General features: G+C 38.7%; 2 protein-coding genes across 3 annotated transcripts in view; one reads left to right on the top strand and one right to left on the bottom strand.

Annotated features, from left to right (window-relative positions):
- Positions 1-22,588, bottom strand: part of LOC148424032 (fibroblast growth factor 14) — a 101,967-nt gene that overhangs the window by 39,713 nt on the left and 39,666 nt on the right. The window lies entirely within an intron of this gene.
- LOC148424033 (protein ZBED8-like) lies at positions 19,136-21,728 on the top strand. Of its 2 annotated transcripts, XM_088415994.1 has the most exons (3): positions 19,136-19,568; positions 19,647-19,740; positions 19,805-21,728. In XM_088415994.1, the coding sequence occupies exon 3, from the start codon at positions 19,813-19,815 to the stop codon at positions 21,598-21,600; it is 1,788 nt and encodes a 595-aa protein (XP_088272120.1). In that variant the 5' UTR covers positions 19,136-19,568; positions 19,647-19,740; positions 19,805-19,812; the 3' UTR covers positions 21,601-21,728. The 2 variants fall into 2 exon arrangements, with proteins under 2 accessions (XP_088272120.1, XP_088272119.1); XM_088415993.1 differs by having other exon boundaries at positions 19,136-19,740.

Here is a 22,588-nt window from a genome sequence, read left to right on the forward strand (position 1 = left end):
TAGACCATTTATATTTGGATTGTGGGAGGTAGGCGAACGCACAACCCACCCCCCCTCCCCCTACACACACACACACACTCACATATATATATATATATATATATATATATATATATATATATATATATATATATATATATATATATATAGAGAGGAAGCAGAAGCAACAGCATGGCAGGAAATCACAGACATTCAAATTAAAACTCGAGAGAGCCATCTGCTGTTTGCGTCTGTAATTAAAAGCTCTAGGCTACAAAGACTGAGGAAGGGGGTTGTCCCAGGGGTCTCCACATGCACCTGTTGAATCCAGCTGCACTATTATTGGATGGCGAGAACTGACGGATGAGCATCTGCACATTCATTCAAAGTCATCCATTCTCATTAGGGAAAACCTGGTATTTCCTCCCTGAGATAAATGGGATTTGGAGGGAAGAAAAATACATCAAGCTGAACATAGCTGATAAGGGAATTAAAATTCACACTAACAGCCTTATGTAGACTTTTTTCACGCGTGAACAACAGTGTGTTCTCTACTATACACGTGCAGTGACTGTGACGCTGCATTGACTGGAGGATGCAGTAAAAGGCTGCAGCCAGCAGCGGACACTGTCAGACCGTGACAGAGGCACTGCGTGGACCATCTACTCGTCTAAATATATCGAGACAGAGTGCTCTGCTTGTCTAGTGCGGCAAAAAGGAAGACAGACAAAATGTTCAGGCAAGCAATCACGTGGCAGACTGACCTTTCATTACACAGACTGACAGACATGATATTTAACCTCAAAGGAGAACACGGCAAGAACACATAGCAATTAAAAAACTATAAGAATTGAAACTTATAGTTGGCTGTCCAACTTGAGGGCCATGTATCAGCCAAATAATTTCTTTTCAAATGGTCTAGTGGGCGTGGCTGTTTTTTTATTTTTTTTGTGGCCCATGGGCTCCGAATAACAGTATTCAAGACATACAGTACATATTAACACGTAGCCACAATAAATGTCTGACCTCTTGTTCCAGCGCCAAACACCCATATTCTGCGATTCAAACAGCCTAGAATGCATGACTGGCATTTGGTGATTTTTTTCATCAACCCAAGGGTCACAAATGACATCTTTTTTTTTCCAATGCTGCCCAACACACTTCCAGTTTCTGCATTGTCAGCCCTCAGCAATTCAAAAAGACTCAGAGGCATGACTGGCACAGGCACACAACCGAAATTTGGACTAGAGAGAAATTAACAGTTCAAAACATCCCACATTATGTGTTCAAAAATGTAAAATCCATACTGGGCAGTTGCTGATTATGTATCTGAATACATTGCAGTGCAATCTAGCATATAGAGCATCATTGAGCATAATCAGTGGTCTTGTCGCTGGGCAATGGCCTGTGGGCCTGCAATTTCCAGGGGCTCTCCCATGTCTCATAATCACTGACTAATAAAGTTTCTTAAATAGAAAACATTTGTTAATCTTTTTTCTTTCAATGCACTTGTTTAAAAACGCATAAAAATACTTAAAAAATATGATTGTTTACTGTGCTCTCCCTCCCCAAGTGGGCATATGCAGACCCAGATTCTGGGAGAGGATAACGATTAACAAAACAACAATGTCCAATGTATTGCAAGGAAAATGAAATAGAGGTATTCTGTGTTGCGGAATGTTTCAGGATAAGGATTTCAGGGTAAAAAAAGCCTTTAAAAATGTCTTTTGGGGGTTTTCTATATCTGAAGCTTCAAAGACAGAAGTCTTAACACAGCATTCTGTTGGTCTGTGAGGTAGTGTGAAGGGAAAAGTTAAAGGAAGATTCTTATGGTTAAGGAAGGGAGGAGCTACTAAAAGGGAGTCAAATACAAGACAATGATATATGTCTGTTGTTGAACTAACTGCAGATTCATTCTAAACAGTTTTGATGCAGGTAAAAAAAATAAGATAAAAATAAATCATTGTTCAAACATAACGGATGGTCGCTGAACAACAAAATGTTATGCTGAATACTTATTTTCCATTATGCTGTAATATCAAAACAACAAATATTTCAACCATTTCCGTGGCGACACCAAATGCGTGAAACTGATAACAGCACACTCCTGCTAGTTGTAGTAGCTGTGCTGTCAGTGTCAGTTGAAGATGATGGAGTATTGATGAAGGGGAATGAGACTAGAAATATAACTGAAAACATATATTTTATAATAAAGGCTTATTCAGCTTTCTATCAAGAGAGTAAACGTATTGAAATGATTCAGCTAATACTTGAGAAAGACCTTAAGGCTTTATCTACTTTGTGAAATAGTAAACATTTTCAAGTTCACACTTATTTATTGATGATAAAATGTTAAAAAGGTGAGCATTACACTGATGTAGAAGGTCCAATGATTGAGTTTATTTTGGGCCGCTCAATGAGTACATAAACAACAACAGAATATAAAATCCAAGAGGGTGTGGCAGGCTTCAATTTTGACATATGCGATATAAATTAACCATTAGTCTTGTTCACTGTCTTTATTTAAAGCTAAATCATTATAAAGTTGCTCCGAAATTATTCCGAACTACAAAGGCAACTTTACAATACAAATAGAAAACAAACACATCTGTAGCATTGAAAATTGTAAGCATTAGTTCGAAAGTATTATATTCACATTTCCAATTTTTGTTATGTTCCAGCACAAGAGAAAAGAGAAATTTTGCAACTTTCACAATACCAGTACAAAACAAAAGTGGATTAAAAACGATTTAAACCAATGCTCAAGTTCCGCCTAAAAAACATCCGAAAAACAAAGAGCAATCAATATGTCGAGTGCACACGTACCTACATTTTTTTTCCTCCTGCACGTAAATGCACGCGCCTCCATGTCAGTCCCATTCCAAAGCTCGCATTGGCCAAAAGCCTTCCCTCCTGATCACCAATGCCAGCATTTATACTGCCTCTACTCGGCCCTAATATGGTTACATGGAGAACTTGACAGTTGACCCCCCTGAGCACTTTGCATTCATTTGCCTACAAATTGAACTCCAGAAATGTGTTCAAGCTTCATGTTAAGTCACATACTAGCACAAAGAATGTTGTTATGACACTTTGGTTGCACTTTATGACTTTGAGAGAATCTTTAAATTTAAAACGTATATGCCATAAATCATCTTTTTTTTTTTTTTTTGGGGGGGGGGACAATATTGAAGAGGGAGCATAAAAAGTCGTAACTTTCTATGTAACCGACACTTTTGCACAACATTCCTAAGAAAAATGCGCGTTTTGTTCTTCAATGATATGGGTAATTGTTGAAACATAAGGAGTAAAAATGCCTTAGAATTGCCATATATGGTAAACAAAAAAAGGAGTCATATCAAAATCAGAAGGAGGGGGGCTTAATGCAAACGTGAATTTTGCACCTGCAGTAAAAAAAAAAAAAAAGTCGCTGCCATGTAGCAAATACACAATCATCCATTCATGAATGTCAGACAGTTTATTCGTGTTTTCGAAAGAAGTGGTGTTCTTAATTCAATACTGTACATACAATTGTTGTAAGAATATTCTTTGCCCAAAGTAAAAATATTCTGGATAAAATACAGTATGTAAGTAAAAAAAGATGACAAAAAACAAAGAAAAACTGCATAGATGCAATCGAATCAGATGTAGGCTCGTCCCATCAGGACCAAATGTTCTAATCCAATCTGCTTTGAGGAAATGACATTAGTGTGAGTTCAATGTCCTGCAGCGACGCCACAACAAAATGTCAGCCGACACAAGTTGGATAAACAAGCCGACTGATGATGATTCTCGCCGCTCCGCCTCCCGGCCGCGTTCCTTCATCACTACTCAATACAGGCATGAAATGTCTGAATTACGCAACATGAGTGCATTCGACTGCTTTGGATGTTTGACTCAGTTACAGTGAGTAAACTCCCAATCAAAGTATTGAGGCTGTCATTTATGAAATTTTAGTCAGGACTCGAGACTGTTATTGTGTTGATTTTTACACGTGTTAATTTACTTTTATAATAATGTAGCAAAAGGTGTGTAAGGTTATCCTTATTACACAAGTGAGTTCTTTGTTGTTTTCGTGATAAACAACCATGAACTTATTCTTGTTAACAAAGTTATAATATGACAGGTAAAATTGTTAAAAGTTATAGTAAAATGCTATGACCCTCTGATCCTGGAACAAATAAACTATTTGCCACATCCCAACTCTCTGCAATGACTATAAATTGTCTAATAGTTTTTTTGGAAGTATGTCTCTGCAGATGTGCTTCCAGTGAGATTAGAACACTACTGTCACCCATAGCAATTGACAAGCAATAACAGGTTATAATAGAAAAGAAAAAACATTCAGTTAGTGCCACATTCAATTTTATGTCCTAGGTTTCAAATCCACATAAATGATATTTGCATGATGTTCATCTGACCCCCAAATAATTCTGTTCAAATATTGCCCTTAGGATTCCCAACTAAACTCACATAACATGCTGGCAGACAATAGTGTCCACCGATAATTTACTATATATCCTCCAGGGAATGTTCCAGAAGGGGCGGTGGACATAGTGACCCCGGCCACAAACCTTTGACTCGCCGGCTCATCATCTTGTGAGCTTGTGTCATAAAATCATTTAAATGTACATCCCATAATGGCTGCCAGGCACTCAAATGTGCCTTGGGGACTACGTCGAGCCACGTTATAATTTGTCTCCCTCTCGTGAGTATGATGAAGCGCTGCCCAGCCCCCTTCTCCATCGTCCTTACCCCTCCAAAAGCATAAGATTAAAGCCTAGCCTGCGGCATGGAAACCTCCGACAGGAACGCTAATGAAACACAGCAAGTGCCACTCAAAAATAGTCCACTTGCTGCTTGAATTAGCTCGTTAATACTTACATTGCAATGATTGGCTGCCTCCTTGAAGGAGGGGACCAGTGGAAAAGCCTCTGGGGGAAAGATGATGGAGCATCCTTATTGGACTGTGAGGGCTACACAATGACCTATATGTGGAACCTTTGGTCGAGAAAGGTCAATGCTTACAGTAAAGATTGCATTTGGACACAGTGTTGAGGCAACCCCCAAAAAAAAAAAAAAAAAAAAAAAAAAAATAGATATATATATATATATATATATATATATATATATATATATATATATATATATATATATATATATATCAACTTATTTTTTATATATTTTATTATAAACACATATTTTTGTTTTATATATTATTATATTATATTATATTATTATGATATATATATTATATATATTGTTGTGTGAGACATCTTTGGAAAATTTATTTGGGTAGAGGCAAAAGCCGGATGATCAAAGAAGTCCATGTATCCTTGTTACATTTTTAATTCATTTCAAGCCTTTTTTACAAGTGGCCACAATATTTCCCAGACAACTACTTATATAAGGTGTTGATTTCCATTTATATAGTGTTGGCTAAGTTCATCACTCTTATGTTCTGTGGAATTTTGTTTGTGTTTTGGTTCATGTTGGGGTTTTCTGTTCCTTTCTGTTCTGGGTTTCTACTGGGCTTTGATTTCTCTTTGCACATTCTAAGTTTGGTCTTTTGTTCATGTTTCTATTCCCCTTGTGTCAGTGTCTCGTCAGTGTCATTGTGTCCACCTGTCATTGTCAACCTGCTTCCCTTGAGTTGGCCAATCAGTTCCCTTCAGCAATTGTTTCCTGCCCAGGTGTTACGTGTTTTCTCCTTAGGTTTGAGCAGACAGTATTTAGTTCTCCTTTCAGATCTTGTTGTGTTGTTGTCCAACTGTTATGGTCTCCTATTGAATTGTTGCTGTCGTTTTCTTCTGTGCCTTTGTTTAAGGAGTTTTTAGTGTTCAAGTATTGAGTGGAAAGTTTATTTTTGAGTTTTGATTTGTTACTCTGTTTTTCTTTGTCAACTTTGCTTTCCTTTGTTATTTTCTTATTAATCTTTTTCCAGAATTGAACTAGCTTTCCCGCTTCCCTGCATTTTGGGTCCACACCCTTCCTCATCTCAACCCCCCTCACCCACCATGCTACGCCATCGTAACAATCACATGACTTTTAAAGTGATTACGCAAATATCCCCAATTCCCTGCGTGTAACCTTTTCCCCTTTAGTGGTCTTTCTTCACGGTAGCAATTAGCAAAAGCATTGAGTAGCTTGGCAAGCAAAGCAAACCAATGTGCCATCTGCATTCTGATCACATATTCAGATAGTTGACATCCTATTTTTAAGGATGCAGCAGTGGAAGAGGAACAGCGAGCTTTGTCAGCAGTTTGGCGCTCCTTTGGGAAGCCCGGAGCAGTGTGGGAGAATATCAATTAGTTGGAAGTGACAACTGCATTTGTGTGTGGGATTTGTATGGCGGCAAAATATTAACCCACTAGCGCCTGGGGGAAAATCATTAATATTACTCCTTGATTGATCCAGGGGAAAGCCATCAATGGTGTTGAGTTAAATATAGTGTGCGGGTTGCAGCTTATGGAATGGAGAAAATAAGCCCTGCATTAGCTACCGCAAATTTGTGATTGCAACACAAGTTTTAAGCCAGAGGCATGATCCATCACTTTATCACAAATACACACGGGCACACACACACACACACACACACACACACACACGCACAACACTAATCAAGGAAGAAGCAAGGTAGAGCTTTTTGAACGGGCCACATGAGACCGACCTCAAAAATCTCTCTCGCACTCATACACATGCATGCGAGCACTAATTAATTATTGAGTCTCATCTAATAAACAGCAACTTTTGTACTTGGGCTCGGTATGAACCTGTATGAGGACCCTAGAATTCTAATTTTCACCATGGCTAAAAATATGAGTTCAACTTTAAAGCTCACTTAAAGAGGAGCGATATCTGCCATAGTATACACAATATACAGTGTTCGCTTGCCACTTTGCGCTTCATCTTTTTGCTCACTCAGCGTTTCGGATTTTTTGTTTCACATTGGCAGTGCATAAATAAAATGTGTGAAATATATTTAGTAAAACCCTCCGTACCTTTCTTTCCCATCCAACAGTCTCTTTTGTGGCACAAACTTTTTTTTTTTTAACCAACACATAGCAGAGTGCTTTCAGTGAGACGCCAACTTCTCAATTCCCGCTGCTGAGCGTGCTACCCCTGCCCCCGCCCATTTCTGAATGTCAGGTCACTTTACGTTCTGCTAACACCTCTCATCCCTCGCCCATTTTTGCATGAAAGGTCATCTCTTGATTCTGCCCACATCTATGGTAAGTTCCGCACTTGTGTTAGACATAAGCCACAGCGGTGCGGCCGTGCAAGTGTGGATTTTGCTAACGTCCTTAGTAGTGCCAGACGTAGAAAAGCATTAGTTTAGTTTTCGGCAAAAGTGCCTTAATTCGAACTAGATTGTGTATTAGTGTGAGAGCTGCAGTTCATTATACACTACTGTGAAGTTATAGTCCTTTGAAAAAAAAAAATGAAATGCACTGAGAGCCCGATAGGAGAGGCGGAGAGTAGCTATATCGCTGTATTGATATTCCATTGTATATGCCTGAATTTTGTTGTCATGCTCTGCACCGCAATCATAATTAATGCATGTATTCTTTTTATATTTTACAAGCATCGCTTCACAAGAAAAATTATATAACAGTACTAACTTGAGCGCTCAATATATGAGAACATGATAAACACGACAGAAAGCACACTGCAATCATCGTAAAACATATGACACGCTTCCCACAGAGAAATGGCGGTCCATTCCATTCTGTTATTGCTGCTGGATGCATCACAGGCCTCCAATAAGGCAGGCGGTCAATTGAGAATGAAGATTCAAACACTAATGTCTGTGAAGGCTAACATTACGATACCGGGCTCCATTAACTGAGGCGACTTCAACCTTTTGATAGTGCGCATGAAAGAAAATATATGATGCACAAGGCATTAATGGAAACACTGATGGCGACACTTGGCAAGCCAATGAGGTGATAGGGATGTGATGTCACTGCACTAAGGTTAAGGAATCAACACAAAATGTAGATACAGAGCAGCATTGTGAGGAGAGTAAGATGGAGTGTATGAGACAGGCAAGCAATTAGGAGACTAGACCATGGTGTGCACATGATATGACTCAATCAATCACACTAACATTACACAACAGTATTTTTAATAGAATTTAAATGCAACCCAGCATGTTCAATTATTGATTTTGCTTTATTCATAACAAATAATATATATGTTCAATTATCTATACCAATGACATTTAGCGCCATGTATGAACATTTAAATTAGCTCTGATTTTATTGCAGAGAGTACATATTTAAAAATGTTTCCATTCATTCGAAGTAAAAGCTGTTGTCACAGGAAGGTCGGAATTCTAATTTTTCATACTTCCAACCATTTTATTTATTTATTTATTTTGATATACAGTAATTGTTTCATGAAAATATAAGTTCATAAAACAAAACAAATGTTATGTTATTATGTTGTAAGTTTTTGTTTTTTTCAACTCAAAAACGCTTTGCACTGGTTTAGGGGTACTTGGCTGAAAACATGTTTCATAGGAGGCACAATGACAAAAGGTTGAGAACCACTGGTCGAGTTTACCAAGTATCATAAAATGTTCTGCTTGAGATAATGCACGTGCTGTACTAGCGTTCTGCCACTAGAGGACAGTGTGGCGCTCAGCACGACATTACTGCAGGCTCTCTCTCGCTCGCTTTCTCTCTCTCTCTCTCGCTCTCGCTCTCGCTCTCTCTCTCTCTCTCTCTCTCTCTCTCTCTCTCTCTCGCTCACTCTCTCACACACATACACACAAAGACAAACTAACTCATCTATATGCTTGACTCCCTGACGCTCCACTCCGCTAAAGACTACAAGCCTCATGGTCGACTTCAGCAGAGAAACAAGCAAAAGGGGGCAACCTCTAAATGGAAACCCATCAACTCCAATTTGCCGAGGGCCAACACAGCGTGGCGTGATATCATGAATTAAACATAGATCACATATATCGGGTGGAGGAAAAATAAGCAGTGTGTTCAAAGTGGATGTTACAGTTCAATCACATCCCTGTAGCTAAAATAAACCATAACAAAAAAGAAAGATGAGGAAGAAGCCTTCAATTGGTCATTAACATGTCACGTCACACTTGCTCTGTTTTGACATCTTCATCTGATAATGGCAGCCCTCTTCAGAGTCCAAGTTTATCTCTTTGATCAAATCTATCAATCTCTCATTTAATCAAGCTTCCACGGTTGTGACAAGTGGAGGAAAACACTGCCGAGAAGCCTTCATCTGACTGTGTGTCATTTGTCATAAGAAAGTATTGTGTCAAACGAGAGACTCATTCCAACATGTGTTGTTTGAGTAACACTTAGAATGTCTCGTACAAACCTCTGCCAAGGCTCCCTCAAAAAAAATCATGTTTTTATTTTCATGTTTGTTTGTCTAACTATTTGCTAGCTATCAGACTATCTCTGCTAGTCTGGTTCAGGAAGGATGCCGAATAGATGGGCACACCAATGATGCCATCCATTGGAAACAAAAGTCTACATTCTCCTTTTCATTAGAGGGTAATCCATATATATTAGAGGGGGGTGTTTGTTGTTTTACGTTCTAGCACATAGGTGTCGAACTCCAGTCCTCGAGGGCTGGCATCCTGCATGTTTTCCGGTTTTCTTTCCCCAACACAACTGATTCAAATGATTATCTCATTAGCAAGCTCTGCAGGAGCTTCAAAATGATCCCAATCATTTGAATCAGGTGTTTTTGAGGGAAAAGGTTTGAAAACATGCAGGATATCGGCCCTCGAGGACTGGAGTTCGACACCTGTGTTCTAGCAGATGCTTATTTTTTTTGTCAAGATTGATATATATTAGGAATCATTCAGAATTCCCTCTATCTTGTTCTTAAATTTCAAATTCTAATGGAAAACAAAACAATGCAATAACACAATACTTCACTGTAACTCGTTAAAGTGCTCTTTTGGCAATGATGGTTTTGTAGCCACTTATCCTCATTATCCCCGCCGTCTATGGGCAGTAGGCAGGGGACACCGTGAACTGACTGCCAGCCAATAGCGGGGCACATATAGACAATCAATCCATTTATGCACCCAATCACACATAAGAACAATTTTTAGTATGTCCAATACACCTGACATGCATGTTTTTGGAATGTGGGAGGAAGCCGGACTGCTCAGAGAGAACCCATGCGGGCTCAGGGAGAAGATGCAAACTCTACACAGGAACGCCACAGCAGGGTGCATTTGAACTTAAGTCCCTTAACTGTGAGGCGGACGTGCTAACCTCTGTTCCACCAAACCGCCTTGCCCCAAATATTCCTTTTGAAATTCTGAAAAGTTCAACATGGGTTTCATCACACTGCCACACGTTTAGAGATTTAAAGTGGTGACATTCTAACCTATAGCCAATACATTAGGGGGAAAACGAAACAAAAACTGTAGGTTTGTTTTCACAATTGCTAAATGGCCAGTACTTATGAGAAATTCCTTCAGTGTTGCCTTAGCCAGTTTGAGTAGTTTTGTTGTGTTTTTATTATTCTCAGTCTTGGTAATGTCTACGTTGTGTCATATTTCTCTACTTCATTCTCTACTTTGCTGTGTTTCATGGTATAGTTACTGCTTTGGAAATAATTTCATACCCTTCTCCTCACTGATATGTTCAGGTAACAAGCTCCGTCAGATGCTACAGAAGCTCTCTTTCGGCCATTCGCTTTCTACCTTGGATACTCAGAGATGTAACTTACAGGAATGAAGTATGAAACGACAATAATATGTATGTAAGATAACAAAATTAATGCTCCAGAAAAAGTAAAAAAAAATACTTGTGTTGTGAGAAAAAAATGTTTTCTTATGGTTAAAAGTTGTAATCCATCCTAGGCTCAAGACATAATTAGCTGTTCTTCTTTTCACCATATAGTGAGCCAAATGCTTCTTTTGTAACATTTTGGAAATCTTTATTTAGCTCAAGAGAGTTGACATATGAAAAAGTTCTATCTGTATGATAGTTATGAACTTATTGTTGACATTGTGATAGTGTCAATCAAAAAGTGAGCATTATCATCTTAGATTGTGTGATGTCAATTCACTTCCACGTTATGCAACAGACACACATATAGATCACACCCTGAGGACAGGATTTCCAACAGCAGTGAGGCAGGGCGGTACTATTATTACGCCGGCTGCTCTCGCTTGTGTGAACAGGGACGCTTGATTTTATGTCGGGAGCAGAAATTAGCATTTAGCGATCAATATAGCTCTCTCGCTCTTTCTCATATGTCAGAACAACACATCGGACTATAAAGCAGCAAATGATCTCATTTTGTTCTGCTTTTTAGGCTTTCTTTAGCTCACTTGGAAAACAGCATCAGTGAATTAGAATACATTAGTTCCATACAGCACTTTGGCATTTACACAATGCGCCTCTATTAAATAGACAGTATTGGAACTCTAATGTTTTTATATGCCAACAATAGCCCATTCTTTTCTTTTTCTTGACCTTTCGTTTCAACAACATAAGACTATAAACAAAACAGAAGGGCAACTACTCTAGCATTTTCACGAGTCGAGAAGAGAGCACTGCCGAGCTTCCGCATCTTTCCTGGGAATACAGGTAAAACAAAACAAAAAATGCCGACAACAAACAACATCACGTCATGACATGGTCTAAAAACTATCTTCAAAATAAATGCGCTAAATAGGACATGGGCGTCAATGCAATAGCTGGACTAAGCTTTTATATTTAAGTTGGCCTTCATAACTGTGTTAGCGGAATAGCTAGCCTAAGTGCTCATGACTGTTTTTATTGCAGTCACATCACAGAGTGGCCAATATTGAAAATGTAAAAACAGTGCATTCAGAGTATCCTCACTGTTGTTGTACGTTTACTTTTATTGGCCGTTACCCAGTGAGTGACATCAAGAACATGGCCGGTTACATTGTGTCAGTAAATTTCAGCATACCGTATTACAAAAATATTGTGGTCATGTGGTTTGTATTTAACTGTATTGATCATCTGAGGAGCCATTTCCTTCCTTACATTACACTCTGTGGTTTTCATTTCCTGCTCTATGGCTATCATCACACTTCAATTGGCATATCCACTATCTGGCCTAATGAGGACGGACACATCCATAATTACTTCTGGCATCAAAGTGACACTCCAGAACTAAAATATTTAAGACATGGGGTGTAAGTGGGCATCATATTATTGACCTGCTTAAGTCCATAAAATGCTTCAAAAGGAAGTCACTTTACTTTAACACTATTTGGCGATGCCGAGACGGATGGAGAGACGTCATGTGTTCGCTCGGAGAATGTACGGCTTACCTCACGTCCTAAATCTCGATTATGTGACAGGACCATTGAAGCAGCATTCATGTCAAGTCAATGAGAATGGATTGTCAGGGCATGTACATACATTCTCTGCTTCAGTAATTTTATGTGATGGACAATGTTAAAGCCTGTGTCTAAAGGTTATGGGTTGGCGTGACTGTTAGGTTTATCAGCTACTATTTTTAGGATCAGTTAATCAATCACCTTCGGACACTCTGACTGTACATAAGTTCATTGATGCACACAGATTGATGCTTTGAAAATAAAATGATTGTCATTATGAAGATGAATTGAGTGCATCTTGGCAAAGCTCAAGAATGGTTTCAGCTGAAGCAAACATGACATGCACATGACACTCAAAATGTTATCAGTGAAGTTATATACAGTATATTTGCCTGAAATATTGAGTAAACAAAAATATTTCGGCCCACCTCTAAATATGAAATATAATAAATATATTTTGCATTCTTCTATCATTTGACTCGTGCTACTTCTGATTTTTTGGCTGTGGTCTGACATTTTGGCTGTGGTCTAGAAAAAAATAATAATAATAATAATTATATATATATATATATATATATATATATATATATATATATATATATATATATATATATATATATATATATATACTGTACTGTACTGTATAGGAATATTATTACTTATACAATAAATATTTTTTTATATAATAAATAGAAAATGGGGCAAAAATCGTGGTACTACCACAACAAAATAATCACACATCCAACTCACACTCTAACTCTAACCCTAACCCTCAAAACATTTTCTCAAGAAGCTAAAATAACCCGTGAAACACACATCACAGAGGATACATGTTTATTATTTTTGTACAGTTTCCACATCCATTTCACAGGTTAACCTTTCAAAACCCATCGCCAAAAATAGCTATTGAATGAAATAAAAGGGGAGGGAGGGGTCCAGGGATTTTTGCAATAACATGCATTAAGTGCACAAAAAAGGTCCACATAGTCACACCTTATTACAAAAACTCCATCAGCATCAGCAAGTCATCACATCTACTTAGGGAAATGTTGCCCATAATCATTGATTTTCAAGTTGATTCAACTCATCTGTCTTATGCAGAAATCAGTCATGTCCCTCTGAACAATACTGGTATTCATAATGCAACAATTGCTATGAGCTGGAAACAACATGTTTTATGTTCTTATTGGGGTTTCATTAGTCCGGAAATAGCTGTCTGGAATCATAAAATGATTAAGACTCATTGACAGTAATCCCCAGAGCTTTAAATGTTCATAACTCAACTTTTACATTTTATATCTATTGACAGGACTTAAATACAGTTGTTACAATAGATAAGACTTATGCCAACATGGTGGTTTGAGCAAAGAACACAATGGCAGGGCATTGAACAAATGAAAACAACTGCATTTTTAACCAGCAACGGCCTCGAAAATGTTAAAGCTGTTCAACATGAATTGTTATTAATGAATTTATTTATTTATTGGTTTATTTTTACAAGCGAAGATAAATGACAGCGCCCTGAGGAACTCCAGGGGAATGCAAACTACAGTATTTCAAAAGTCTGAGTGTACATGGAGTCATGTATTGAATATGGACCTGTTCTAAAGTACTTGTAACTTTTTATTAACAGGATGATTTCATCTATAATGACAAAAATACGTAATGAAAACCCAGCTAATGATGCAGCAGATTTTTTTTTAGTGCATCCATTGTCATTGCAGTATAAACGAGAGGTATTCACAAGGAGCGGTATAAATGAACTAAAACACACACACACACACACACACACACACACACACACACACACACACACACACACACACTTTTAGGCTCACATATAACTAGAAAACGTTTTTGTTTAAAAAGTATGAATAATTTCCAGACAATTATAGTAAATAATTAGAAAAATGCAGCAATGTATCCAGATTTTCTTCTGTTGGGTGGCCAGAGTGACAACACCTCTGCAGGGTTTCTTGAAACAAATGATACATGTATTAAATAATGTTTAGTGGGCAGTTACAATATAAATCAATTGTGCCAGAGGGTCTAACAAAAAAATGGCAGAAAAATCACATATCAAACTTTCCTCTAGGAGTAGGTAGTGATGTGACGTTAGTAAATCAACCATGTCAAGCCTTTAAGACGTTCAACCCGCCCACCCGGCCAGCACTCACTTCTGTAGAGCGCGTCATCTTGGCATATTAGCGTCCTATAGTTTTAAGCGTGTTTTATTTATATCTTTATTTTAATTTCTTGAGTGAGAATAAAAATATTCACAGAGTGGGCCAAATGGATAGAGAAGGAAGGGAGGGTGGAGGGGCAGAGGTGGGGCAGAGCAGAGCAGAGCAGAGCAGAGCAGAGGAGCTGCTGAAGACATTGTGTAGATGTGAGTGGCTACATACTCAATTTAATAGATGTGATAGCTTATGTCAAAATATTTCAGATGCAGTGTACACATGTTCTTATGCAAGCCATGTCTGTAAAGCATGTTTGTATTTACTTATGCTCCAAAGAGAACAAGAAGTTACTTCATGTTTATCTTTTTGTATGTCTAAAATAAAGCCATATTTGGCACAATTCCCAACATGCCTATTGTACTTATTAGTTAGAATATTTTAGAAGAAGACAACATCAAATGTCACATTAAAATATTTGAAAAACTTACCCTCACTCCCAATCCCATTTAACGCTTTCCTTGCCAGCGAGAAGAATTATTGTCGTATAACATGTTATTTGCCACTACATTTGTTTTCTTTCATTAATAAAAAGATGACATTTGTGGCCAGCACTTCTCTTACTTCTAAGCTTATTGAGCTGGATGGGAGTGTTGCTCTCAATAGCTACGATAGATGTGATCAGTGGGTTGCCTTTTCTGATAACGCTTGGCACTGACAGAGATAAAAGTGGGGCATATGCTTTTGGCACGATATTCATCTCTACGTTTTGATGCATCTCGCTTCCAAGGTGCAAGGCTGAAAAGCCTTTTTCAAGCTATGAGAACAGCCGTTGGGTGGCAGACGTGCATTTGGTAAGATATCAGCATATACTGTACAAAGAAGAGAATTAGCAAGAAAAGGGAGCGGCTAGCAAACTTTGAAGAGTGATGAGGGAAAAAAAGAGAAAATGGAAGAAAGCCAACAGAAAACACCAAAAGAACATTTCATAAAGCAAATTTCCAAGAAGGAATCAAAAGAGTCTCAAATGACGAGATAAGCAGTGAAAAAAGCCTAAAGCAACAGCCACCCAGAAAACAACATCCTTGAAGGAGTCAGCCCGGTTAGCTCTGTGTTGCGCAGATCGCTCTGAGCTCCGGGGATCTCACATCATCTCTTTCAAGAGAAACAAGCTGATGACGATGAAAGGGATGACAAAGATGAGACGGATCCCGATCTGATCCAGAATTGCTCCGATTATTATTGGGAACAATCTAACGGTGCCACAACAAGGGAGTGCTATCTTGAACATTTGCCAACTTAACATATACAATAAAGTTTTTTTAGCATTATGTGATGTGATGTGTGTGGGACTAAATAAATTATTTTGCTATCAAAAGCTCTTTTTGTCATGTTGTTTATGTAATTCCATAAAAGGAAGCACTGTTTAGATATTTGAGAGGTCACAGAAGCATTTAAAAAAATAGGCGTGTTATGGTCAAAGTTATGCTTGAAATGTATGCATTACAAAAAGCTTTGGGTTTTTTTTCAACAGAAATATAAATTTCATCGAAACATTCAAGAATTTCAACAAAACTATATTCTAATGCCGATTGCTAAAGATGGAGAACACATACTTTTTTCTGCTGAAAGAAGAGAGTCAATAGTTTCTTTTCGTGGGTGGCATGTTTGTATATAGCAATAGAAGACAATACTCTGTGGGCATTGCAAGATCAGTCAAAATTCGATGTTTTTTGTTCATTTTTTTTGAGACGTGCTAACTTACTTTAGATCTTACCTTTCATATTATAATTGGCAAAAATGTCTATACCAAAAACCGCGTCTTAGCATTTCAATATATTGGAGCCAAATCTCATTATTCCAAATTAATACACTTTCAAGTGTGGTGAATGATTCACGTGGCTTCCACTACCACTGCTCTCACATATGTAATACGAGCACTGATTTTCTCTCACTCACACTCAAAGAGGACACTAACTTGTCGCACCTCAATGTAGCTCACCATTATGACACACATCATGGTTATCTAAACCTTCCTTTCTTCTTTCAGTCTTGGTAGAGGCTTCACCAATGCAATCTTCCAAAAACCCTCCCACTATATACCCACCTACTCGTTCCTCCCACAGCGCTTTCAAAGCTCCGCTCCATTCCCAAACTATGTCATCACAAGCCTGCTCCCTTTGGGTACAGAAGGGAGTAAATGGATGGGTCGGAGTGGGACAGGCGCTCAGAACGTGCATCAGTAGGACTTCATTGCCATGAGTCAACCCAAAAGGCTGCATTAGCTGATTACGAACACGACAGAGGAACCACGTTACCTGAGTAAGAAGCCATTGTTGTGAAAGTGCACTTAGCAGTCATTCGGTACACCTGCATGCACTATTATACACACATCTATATGAAAAAAAAAAAAATCTACCACAGGCAATGATACAATACAGGATGAAATGTTACATGTATAATATCCATGTTTCATTGCAATATATTCTTTAAAAAAATCATTGTTGTTTACTTATGTAAATTTGTAAAAATAAAGGGTTAATTTATTTTGCAATTTAATTTGCAGAAGAATACTTATTTACAGGGCGGCGCAGTGGTTAGCATGTCTGCCTCAGAGTTATGGGAGCAGAGTTCGAATCTAGCTGGCTCCGGACTTCCTTTGTGGATTTTGCATGTTCTCCCCGAGCCCACGTGGATTGTCGCCGGGCACTCTGGGCTTCTTCCCATTCTCCGAAAAATTGTACGAATGTGTGATGGTGTGTGTGAATGGTTGTTCGTCTCTTTGTGCCCTGCGACTGGCTGGCAACCAGTCTAGGATGTCCCGCGCCTACTGCCCAAAGCCAGCACCAGCAAGCCTGCGACCCTTGTGAGGAAAAGCGGCTATAGAAAATGGATGGATGGATAGATACTATAGTTACAAAAAAGTATTAATGTGCAATACAGAATTCTATACAGTATTTATTTTGGATAATGCTTCAATACACAGATTTTTTTTAAGTTTTGAATGTTTACAAAAATAATTTTTCTATTTACAAAATACAAAGTAAATAAATATAAATGCCTCCTTCCTCAAATTTCCCACAAACCCAAAGAAGGTCCCTGGTGAAATCTGCAGCAAAAAGAATCTGTAGGTAAGACTTTCCATTAGACGCAAACATAATACCATGTACAAGTACCTGAATAAATTTTAAGTAAATGGCAGATGGAAGGTTAAATCCGATTTAGTTTTGGTGTTATAGTTACAGCAAATGGGAAACTATGCTAATATGTATTTGACGGAGAGCAAAGTTCTTTCAATCTCAAGTTGTCCTTGTTTATTTTTCATTTTATTTGAAGTTAGGCTCACGTCCGCTTCCGAGATTAGGATGTTAGCACACATAGGAGGGGCACATCTGATTTGAAGTGTGCTGTAATAAAAAGCGGATTGCGTTGAATATTCATGATGTTTTGGTCCTCCAGGATAGAGCACTGCTGTTTCAATATTGCATTTCAGAAGTAACTTTATCCACCCATCCATCCATTTTCCATAGCCGCTTATCCTTAGTTGGGTTGCTGGCTTGCTGGTGCCTACCCCAGCAACGGGGTACACCCTGAACTGCAGTAGTTGCCAGCCAATTGCAGGGCATACAGAGTCAAACAACCATTCACGCACCCAACCACACACAATTTACAGTGTCCAATATGCCGAGAATGCTTGTTTTTGGAATGTAATTTTTCTGGAATGGCCGGAAAGAACCCATGGAGGCACTGGGAGATCATGCAAACTCTACACAGGAAGGCCAGAGTGAGGTGGAATTGAACTCAGGACTCTGAAATGTGAGGTGGACGTGCTAACCGCACTGGCATTGTGCCCCCAAAAAGTAACTATATTTAAGGTAAGTACAATCAATCTCTTACTGCACAATGTAAGAAAAATGTGATCTAATTTCCAAACCAATCAATCGACAAATATGATGAAGAATAATGAAAACAAATGAAAAATGCATTTGTTTTATTGTCATTACAAGTTTTTTGTTGCAGTAAAAGCACTACACACCTAATAATAATCTAATAAACACAGAGAATGAATATGCACAGAATCCTTTGAAAGATAATATCCCTAATGCACATATTTAAAATGTATCAGTTTCACATTTTGTAAGCAAAATGCGACCTCATCTCTTCAAGTAACATGATTAATATTAAAAAGATTTAACAGTTATTATCATTATTATTATTATTATTATTATTATTATTATTATTATTATTTACATCATCATCAGTGTATTTTTGTTATAGTACAGTATCATTATGCAGCTAATATTAAAGTATACATAGATATGTAAGAAACCCAGTAAATAGTTATGTACAGAATATTTTAGTGCTATCCCTAATGCACCACTTTTAAAATTCAGTGCATTGTAAGACATAAAATAAAACACTTTTAAAAATGTAAGAAAATAAGAACTGGAATTGTGTGTGTGCGTGTGTGTGTAGGTGTGGGTGTGCGTATGTGTGTGAGTGTTTTTCTCTAAGTGTAGCATCATTCTTGTCAAAGAATGATTTTAGATAGGTCATTTTCATTATAAAATAATCTAAAAAGAGACACGTTGCCCATAGAGGCACTCAAGGTAAAAGCCGACATTAGTCAATAATCCCAATATAGCAATTACACTCTCTAAAGCAGTGGTTTTCAAAGTGGGCGGTACCGCCCCTCGGGGGGTGGTGTGAACTTTCAGGGGGGCGCTGACGAATAAACAGGCGAATGGGGGGCGTTGAAATAGTGAAGGGGGGCGATTGAGCAATTACATTGAAATGTGACGTTGGTGTTTGTAGAAAGACCGGAAAAATTGATTGTCTGTAATAAAAAGTCGACAAAAAACAAGCTTTATTGAAACAAGAAACGTTGTCTGCTCGAGCGCTCACGAGCAGCGCGCATATACCGTATATCACTAACTGTCGCGAGTTTATCGTCGATGCAGGCGACTGGGGAAACCACCACCATCCAGTCAGCCGCAGAGGAGCACACAATAGCGCGCCGGCAACGCTTAACCACAGACGTATGCGCACAGCGACCGGCTTAATGCATCAGCTATCAATTTTTATGATTCGAGGTGAACTGCGCATTGGTCTATTTAAAGAAACGAAATTAGCGAATAATATCTGAGGCGCCTGTCTTCTATTTATTTAAGCTTCTCTCCAGATGCAAGTCAGTTTTTATAGCTGCCAGAAAGCAACTATACGTGCGCGATTTTCTCATCATCACGACAGAAATCATTTTAGACGGTAAGCTCAATGCTATCTAAAAACGAAATTTTTTGGCTCTAAAAACAGTTTGCATTTTTTTCAGGGATAACCATGGCAGCTTCAGGAACATCGAAAAAGAAGTGCAGGCAATACTCTGTAGAGTACTTGAAGTATGGATTTATACAATCACCGACCAATCCGCAACAACCCATGTGCTTGGTTTGTGAGAAAAACTTTTCAAATGAAGCAATGAAGCCGTCTAGGCTCCTCGAACATTTACAGAAGATTCATCCCAATAAATCCGGTAAAACATTGGCGTTCTTTCAAACTCTTCGAGATCAATTTCTGAAGCGAAAAACAATGAATATGTTTATTTCCTCATCGAAAAATTCAGATGACGGTCTGAAGGCTTCTTACAACATTTCTTTGCTGATAGCGAAAGCCGGCAAGTCCCACACTATCGGAGAAGACTTGATTCTGCCTGCAGTTAAAGAGGTTATTAAAACAGTTTTGCACAAATCTCCTGAACAAATCATAAAATCGATTCCTCTCAGTGACAACTCAGTTCAACGAAGAGTGGACAAAATGGCTGAAAACGTCGAAGAGACTCTCTGTAAGATGTTGATGACAACTGAGTTTAGTTTGCAATTGGACGAATCCACTCTTCCGGGAAATCAATCACTACTTCTTGCATATGTACGCTTCATCAAGGATGGATCTTTGTGTCACGAATTATTGTTTGCACGTCTCCTGGAAACAGATACCAAAGGAGAATCACTGTACCGAGCTGTGGAGGACTATTTCCAGGGAAAAAGCATTCCACTTATAAACATCATCTCATGTGCTACAGATGGCGCCCCGTCCATGGTTGGTCGCCACCGTGGATTTCTAAGTTATTTGAAGAAAGCTGTTCCGGAAGTCCTCACAGTTCACTGTGTGATCCATCGACAACACTTAGTGGCAAAGAATTTGAGTGAGAAGCTAAATAAATCCTTATCTATTGTGATTACTGCAGTCAACAAAATCAAAGCAAATGCTCTCAATTCTCGACTGTTCCATCAGCTGTGTATTGAAAATGACGAAGATTTTCAATGCCTGCTTCTCCATACAGAAGTTAGGTGGTTGTCAAAAGGTAACTGTTTAAAAAGGTTTTACACACTGTTTAACAGTGTTCTGGATTTTTTTCAAGAACCCAATCCTGAGCTTTACGACAAACTGAAATCGAGTAAGACAGATATTGCTTACCTCACTGAAATGTTTTACAAATTCAATGAAGTGAATTTGCAGCTGCAAGGTGATGAGACTTCGTTAATCAAAGCCAAGTCCGTCCTCTCAGCATTCCTCTCAAAATTACAGCTCTACAGCAGAAACCTTGGACGACGCGAATTCCGTCAGTTTCCTTGTTTGTCTAACTTGGAGAAGGAAACGGGAGTGAAGGACGATGACATTGCCGTGTACTGCGCTCATTTAGCAGAACTCTACAGAGATATGTCAGTCAGATTTAACGACATATTTTCTCTTGAAATCCCTGATTGGGTGATCGATCCGTTCACTGAACCCAGCACAGAAGTGCCAACCCATCTAGAAGAGGAACTTGTAAGTTTGCAAAATGATGAGGATCTGAAACCAAAGTTCAAAACCTCTTACCAAGCCTTTTGGATGCAAACAGCGATCCCAAAACGCTATCCAACCCTATGGAAAGCCATCAAGTTGTTTTTCATTGCTTTTCCGACTTCCTACCTGGTTGAAAGGGGGTTCAGCGCTGTGACAAGGCTCCTCACCAAACAAAGAAACAAACTTAACATCACAGAGCGCGGTGATCTGAGACTGCTCCTGACAAACCTTCATCCTGATGTTGACAGTCTGATTGCAATGCACCAAACCCACCCATCTCATTAGGCAGGACAGTTGTTAATGGTTACTCGTTCAGTTTTACAATTTATTTCAAGTTCAGTTCAAGGTGTTGTAATTGAAGAATAAATGATAACCTTTTTTGTTTATTAAAATTGTTTTTTTTAGTCTTCAAACTGTTTGTGATTGATGAATCAACCAATTCTTGAGACATTTAGCAATATAGTCGTTCTAGCGTTCGTTGGAAAGGGGTAAAGAGGGGGCGTTGGCATTTTGGCCCGGCGGTGAAGGGGGCGGTGGCCAAAAAAGTTTGAAAATCACTGCTCTAAAGCAACCCAATCTATGCTACCTAACCAATGGGTCTACTGTATTTTCTCTATTAATTAGTTACACGTACAATTCAATACAAAAGCTGCCTAAAAAAACATATAGCTTCCAAATTAGCAGAGAGGTATTTAACAATGTTTTAATTATGGTACCGTAGTTTTACTTTGTCTAGTGTTGATAGAGTGTGCATTTTGGTTGCAGTGGCCGCAGTTAACCAATTGTTCCCATCGTAGTATGTGTGTACTGTCAGCTTTTTTGTCAATTACTGTACATGCTAGCATGGCAAATAACTGATGACTCTCTCTTGTGTCTGTCACTGACTCCTATAGTTGAACTCAAAACCTCTCGTCTTTTCAACGGCATTATTACACGCCGTTCCTGTCATCGGCTATTCTCCGTTTAGCAGAATGAAAACCCCTGCAGGCTGCTGTGCCATTGCCTTGCACACATTGGGCGACAGCAACACCTTGATGTGTGTTAGCACGTAAACACCGAGTAATTCATCATGCACAGATGAGACCACAAGATCCCCCCTTCCCCACGACTCCCAACCAAGCCCACACCCCGCCCATCTCGCCGATGCTTTATGTGTTAAAAGGTGCAGGAAGACGACAACACAGCGGTGGTGTAAATCACCCAGACAGAATCAGGCCTGCTCCAGCAAGCCTTAGCAATCAGAAAATGCTCCAATCCATTTGAAAATATCCAC

The sequence above is a fragment of the Hippichthys cyanospilos genome, chromosome 5 (genome assembly GCF_059441005.1).
Source record: "Hippichthys cyanospilos isolate Australia breed blue-spotted pipefish chromosome 5, RoL_Hcya_1.0, whole genome shotgun sequence".
NCBI lineage: Eukaryota > Metazoa > Chordata > Actinopteri > Syngnathiformes > Syngnathidae > Hippichthys > Hippichthys cyanospilos.

Bases quoted from the DNA above. Each gene is read 5' to 3' on its own strand.
- LOC148424033 (XM_088415993.1), top strand. From the start codon at position 19,813: ATGGCAGCTTCAGGAACATCGAAAAAGAAGTGCAGGCAATACTCTGTA.